Genomic DNA, 6000 nt, shown 5'->3' on the forward strand with positions numbered 1-6000 from the left:
GCTCAGATTCTTTCTGCAGAAGCTCAGACAGCTAGTCTTTTTTTCAGCAGCCATATGGTCACTGGATACACAAGAAGCAGCCTGTACTTTATTTTGGATCCACAGTTTCTTCCAAGACGCAGTCTTTTACTCCTGATGAAGATGTTCAGGCGCATGTTCTCCCCATTGAAGCCTGTGTAGAGGTGCTGGCAAAGAGAGAAAAATGCTCTATGACATCATTGGGATTCCAGCTGTGACTCTACCCTCCTAGGAACTGTCATAAAAACAGGTTAATCCAGTGCATTCTCGGAGCCAGAGTTTTTACCAGCCTTTAGTTCTCTTTGTGTAGTTCAGTCTTTGTCTTCTCCATGGCTTATCCCAGAAAAAGATTCAAATTTAATTTATTTATCTGACCTTCTTACTGTTCCTGGTAGAAATGATTTCCCAGTCCCGTTTACTCTTTTCAATCTTGCAGCTGACCAGTCGCACAAACAACACAGCATCACCATATCACTCACTCGACATGCGAAGCCGGCCTACCCCTGCACCAGTCAGCTGATGCTGTGACTGCCTCACTGGGCGAGTCAGGACTGTAACACAGGCGGGTGGACTAACCCCCCTCGCTGCATCGATAATTCAACAAACCACATGGAAACAGCTAAAAGGCGCCTTGAAGTGTTCTGTGAAAGGAACTTTTGTCCCACATTAAAGATCAGGGAGATTTCTGTGTCCCTCAGACTTTATCACCAATTAGATAAAGAGGTAATTTTATTATAAATGGGACAATATCTACGATGGCTGAATGGGTCTCCACATAAAAGGGGAAAAGATCCTACATAACCCTGCTGGGTCAATCTGAAGCTGGTCTGATGCATTCATGCCAACTGGCCTTGATGCCCACACCTGTTGAAGATGTTTGGTGGCTGAGAGGGTAAGGCTCAGACATAGTGTTGGGGACATTGATTAATGCTAAAGAAACATGCCCAAAACAAACTAACCGTATCCTCCTGACAAACAGGACATTAAACACATCCAAACTGAGGAATCGGTCCAGATTGGATCTGCTGACTGGTCCAAGGATTAGTTCAGTTAGGGTCAAGTGAGAGGTGGTCGACCAACCAGCTACCAGAAATCCTAAAGATAGGACAGTTGGACGGAAAGTAGGACTTTTTTATAAAGACGTGACTTTTATCATTTAAACTGGGTGAACTGAAAAAGCAACCGAGGTCTAAGAAAAACTCGTCTATCTTCTCTAAGATAAGGGATCTCTAGTTCCTGGTGGTGAACCCAGATGTTGTTGTCTCCAGGGTGCTTGCTGATGCCGGACAGACTAAGGAGGAGACGTTTCAGGAGCAGACAGAGGGTCAGATTCAGACGGACCTGCTGGACATCATCCAGACTCCGGGCAGAGGAGACAGTCAGACACGGGAGCTGGGACTGGACCTGAAGGGTAGCAACACACAGCCCAGTCCAAACACATATTCAGTACAAAGACAGGACCAGCAGCTCATCAGTTCTGTGTTTTATTAAGTGCTGTATATCAGTTAGAGTCCTTCTTCTCGGCAGCAGACTCAAGATGTCCTCTGTGATTCACTTTATGCATGTCATCGTCTTGTGTGTTTAGCTGCACGTGTTCTCTGTGGAGCTGCAGTCTGTGTGTGTCTGTGTGTGTGTTCTGGTCAGTAAATGTGTGTGTTCTGCTTGCAGCTCGCTGTCAGCTGGATATTGATTTTGGTTTCCAGTGTACTGACTATGTCCAAGTGTGGTTCTTTGACAAAACCATCGCTGCATGCCTTCTCTTGGCGTGGCGGCAACGCCAACCGCTTTAGCACGGAACATGAATGTTTCCAGACATGTGGCGTCCAGAGTAAGTCCCAGTCTGACCCTTCACCGACCCACTCCAACCCTTGATCTGTCTCAGCTTTAATGTGTGTCTGTGTAACACCTTGAGCACTCTCTTGTCCAACAGTCAGATAACAGAAGCTACCGGTTTTGGTTCTGAGGTGGACGCATGTACCAAAACATAAACATCTTAAGTTCCTCAGCAGGTTCTGCAGCCAAACGTGTCACCAGTGACAGAAATGTTCTGTTTTATGGCTCGGCTATGAGGTACAATAAAAACTTTTAACAGTTTTGTCTGACTTTTGAAATCTATATCTATAAAATTTCAGTTTAGAGTCAATATTCTTCATTCTTCTTCTTCCCTGGAGTTTTCTCTGACCTGCTGGATATGAACCTCTGGAACAGATCCTGACTGGTGGTGACCCATTCTTGCCTTCTTTGTCCAGTTTGTTGGCTTCTGTTTCTCTACCTGCTTTTTGAAAACTGACCACAGGTTCTCAGATGGGTTTCAGATCTGTGGAGTTTCCTGACCACATGTCCAACATTTTCATGTTCTCCAGATGTTCCAAACAATCAAAGGCAGATATTTTTAGAGAAAATAACTTTTTGCAGGATCTCAGTCTGTCTTGGATTTGCTGCCCTTCTTGTCTAAAAGTCTCCTCACCGTACTGTCAGATTCAGTCAAACCCACCTGCTGCTAATGTTCAGCAAGCTCTGCCCTGGTGGCAACATGACTCTGTAGTGCCCTCCTCAGGAAGAGATGGTTCTGATTTCTGGATCCTCCTGGATGTCTTGAAGCATCTTCTCTACAGCTGAACCTCTGAGCTTGAAGATCTCGTTCATCTGCAGTTCTCAGTTGCATGTGAGGCTGTTTCGATGCTCCTGTAGCTTTGCTTTGGAGGCAACCACTGATGACACCAGAACACATTGATCTCAGCTTATCTGCTCCTCTGGTATAGCATCAGTCTGCTGATCAGACTGTTGGACTGTTTCACAGTTTCACCTGAGCTGATCATGTGACTGTACTCACAGAAGGTTACATCATCAGATTGGGCTGAGATACAGAGAAAATGGGTTTAAACTCATTGAGCTGTAATGAATCAGCATCTGAAACAACATGACACACAGTGAAGCTGAAGTTTCTGAAACATTTGTGTGAGGGAGAGCTGAAAGCTTAGAGAAGATGGTAGAGGTTCAACAACCTGAGAAGAACATCAGCTGAAGTTTTCATGTCTCCACAGGAATCTTAATGTGAAGCTGCAATATTTCCTCCTTTCTGCTTCCACAAACAAGTCTGCATGAAGCTGAGCTCAGGCTGCCTCTCCTCTCTGTGGCATCTTCACAGCTTCAACATGACCAGCTTCTCTCTTCAATGTTTGCACAGCTCAGATGTTTGACTCTGAAGCTGCTCTTCAGATTATGTAGAAGTTACTATTGCTGCTGTGAGATGTTTAGATGTTCTGACGAGATCTGACCATTAGTGACAGTTTTGTCTCTCACAGAACCCAGCATGAGGCTGCAGACGGAGATCACTGTCTTCTCTAAAGGTGATCATTTCACTCTGAGCTCCAAACCGACCTTAGCTTCCATGTTTCAAACAGATGATCCATCAGACACCAGGAACAGCTACAGGTGTTTAGAGCTGCAGGTATAAAAGGTAGAGGAGGTCCTCATGATCCTGACAGGTTCTCTCTTACAGATCCTTAACAGAAACCATCTAGTCTGTCATTTTGTCCAGAAACCCCAGAGGCTTCAGCTCCTACTGGTGTGTGAATGTTAAGTTGAGATGTTCTGAGGTTCATACTGAATTAGAAGAGTGATGGATCATTCATGGTGGCCTCTCTCAATCTGCAGCCCAGTCTATCGCTCCATGTTCCTCAGAATCAGACTGCAGAGACATTTAAACCATGACATTGTGCTCTTTCACCTCTAACTGTCGGTCTCTTCATGCAGACGCCTGTCTCCTCCATCAGGACCCTGGCCGCTGCCAGGAGTACACCACGAAGTGGTTCTTTGACATCGTTCAGAACAAGTGCAGCCAGTTCTGGTACGGTGGATGCGAAGGGAACGCCAACCGCTTCCAGACGAGAGAGGAGTGCGAAAAGTTGTGTCTGACGCAGACATGATGAGGAGGATGGAGGTCACAGCTGGAGAGGAAACTGCGGGACTTCCTGTCACCAGCAGGAGGCGTTTTCTTTTTAAACTTGGACTACAGAGCCCCTGAAGGGTCACACTGAGGAGGTTTTTCCAGGTTTTTCAACAAAAGTTCCCTCTGATCTGCAAAAGGAAATCGTTTGGTTTGTGAAGACCTAAAGACCTTTGTTCACCAATCTGTATTTATCATCAGCAGTTTGCTCATCCTTCCAACCCAGATTATTCCTGTTTGCATTCCCAACATGAGGACAAACGCAGTCATCGGAAATTCTGCCTCCTCATCAGTACGGAGCATTTCACAGTTGATGAATGATACCAGATTTCTCCTGGTGGATCTCAGGAAGTCTGAGGTCTAACCTGCTGAAGCCATCAGAGATTATGAAAGAGGAACAGACTCCTTTACATTCCGGAATATCTTCATCAGTTCATCATCTGAAATGCGTCTGTAGGAAAACCCAACCAACTCTGAAAAGTGGAACAATTGTCATAACAAGTCATTTCATGTTCAAACTGATCCGAGGATAAATACAGAGCTGGTGAGCGAACCTCATTAAGAGAAGGGATGATCTTGGTCCGGAGTCTGGATTCATCCGGATTCTGTTCAGGCTTCAGCTGCTTTTTAATCCAGAATCAGCAGAAACCTTCAACACAACTTTCAGAAACTTTAACCCAAAGCATTTCAGCTACAGTTCCCATTTTTTTCCATCATTGCTGTTCAGATCAAGCCATCTGACTGGATCAGAGAAATGTTTTAATTGTAGGATCAGAAATCCAGAAGAACTTCAATCCAAACCTGCAGCTTCCAAACAGCAACTTAGAACAAACGGATCTTTGCTGGAACTGTGTAGTTCTTTAAAGGTTTTGGGAACTTTAGTTGGAAAATACTCTGTGTGACCCTTCAGGGCCTCCCGTTAGACCGTTACCACAGACTCACTGTCCCGGTTCTCCTGTGTGTCCTCGGATCAGGTGCTATTTTAATGAAAGCAGGTTTATCCGCAGATCATCTGTTCACATTTTAATGTTTGAAGGAAATAAAAGCGTTTCTGTAAATCAGCTCTGAAATGTTGGATTCGATAAAAAATATTCTTGTAAATGGATCAGGATCAGTCAGGAATGTGTTTTAGTGAAAACAACAGCGCCCCCTTTGGTTCTGTCTGTACAGCACTGGTGATGAAGATGCACACCCCTGCTGATGGAGAGGTGTAACAATCCTTACCAATACTGACCTGCTCTGGTCACCCTGCTAGAAACAGTATTTCATCTTCTTGGTTTCAAACAGCTGGTACTGATCCATCTGTGCTCACGGGTCAGGAACTGAACTGCTCCAGTTGAGTTACTAACTGAAACACCATCAAAAAGAAAAAGATTTAGGACCCAGACCAGACTTTAGAACTCACAGTCTGAGCATCACGTCCTAAAACCTGAAACTGAGTAGAATTATGTCCAAACTTTCTGACAGGTTCTGTTGCCATGTGGCTCATACTGAAACCAGAACACTAAGAACATAGGTAATGTGCTGCTGCAGAAACTCTAATAAAAGAATCAGAACCGATCATGATTCATTCTGATGTCCGATTCTTTACCAAACAGTCATGATGGATATTTCTTGTTGGATGTCTGTTGATGGATGTCGGATGTTGGATGTCTGATGTTGGATGTCTGTTGATGGATGTCGGATGTCTGATGTTGGATGTCTGATGTTGGATGTCTGTTGATGGATGTCTGATGTTGGATGTCTGATGTTGGATGTCTGTTGATGGATGTCGGATGTCTGATGTTGGATGTCTGTTGATGGATGTCTGAAGTTGGATATCTGATGTTGGATGTCTATTGATGGATGTCTGAAGTTGGATGTCTGATGTTGGATGTCTGTTGTTGGATGTCTGTTGATGGATGTCTGATGTTGGATGTCTGTTGATGGATGTCGGATGTCTGATGTTGGATGTCGGATGTCTGATGTTGGATGTCTGATGTTGGATGTCTGATGTTGGATGTCTGTTGATGGATGTCGGATGTCTGATGTTG

The 6000-nt window shown here is 44.6% G+C and overlaps 1 protein-coding gene across 5 annotated transcripts in view; it reads left to right on the forward strand.

The window, feature by feature from the left end:
* Positions 1–5527, forward strand: part of col6a4a (collagen, type VI, alpha 4a) — a 108342-nt gene extending 102815 nt beyond the window's left edge. For 4 of the 5 annotated variants that reach the window (XM_047361402.1, XM_047361406.1, XM_047361405.1 and 1 more), the window contains 3 exons: positions 1287–1429; positions 3324–3368; positions 3775–5527. In XM_047361402.1, the coding sequence (XP_047217358.1) occupies positions 1287–1429; positions 3324–3368; positions 3775–3947 (361 nt within the window). In that variant the 3' untranslated portion in view covers positions 3948–5527. The remainder of the gene's footprint in view (positions 1–1286; positions 1430–3323; positions 3369–3774) is intronic. The other variant, XM_047361404.1, reaches the window with a different exon arrangement.
* The last annotated feature ends 473 nt before the right edge of the window (positions 5528–6000 follow it).

Source organism: Girardinichthys multiradiatus, chromosome 3, assembly GCF_021462225.1.
Source record: "Girardinichthys multiradiatus isolate DD_20200921_A chromosome 3, DD_fGirMul_XY1, whole genome shotgun sequence".
Taxonomy (NCBI): domain Eukaryota; kingdom Metazoa; phylum Chordata; class Actinopteri; order Cyprinodontiformes; family Goodeidae; genus Girardinichthys; species Girardinichthys multiradiatus.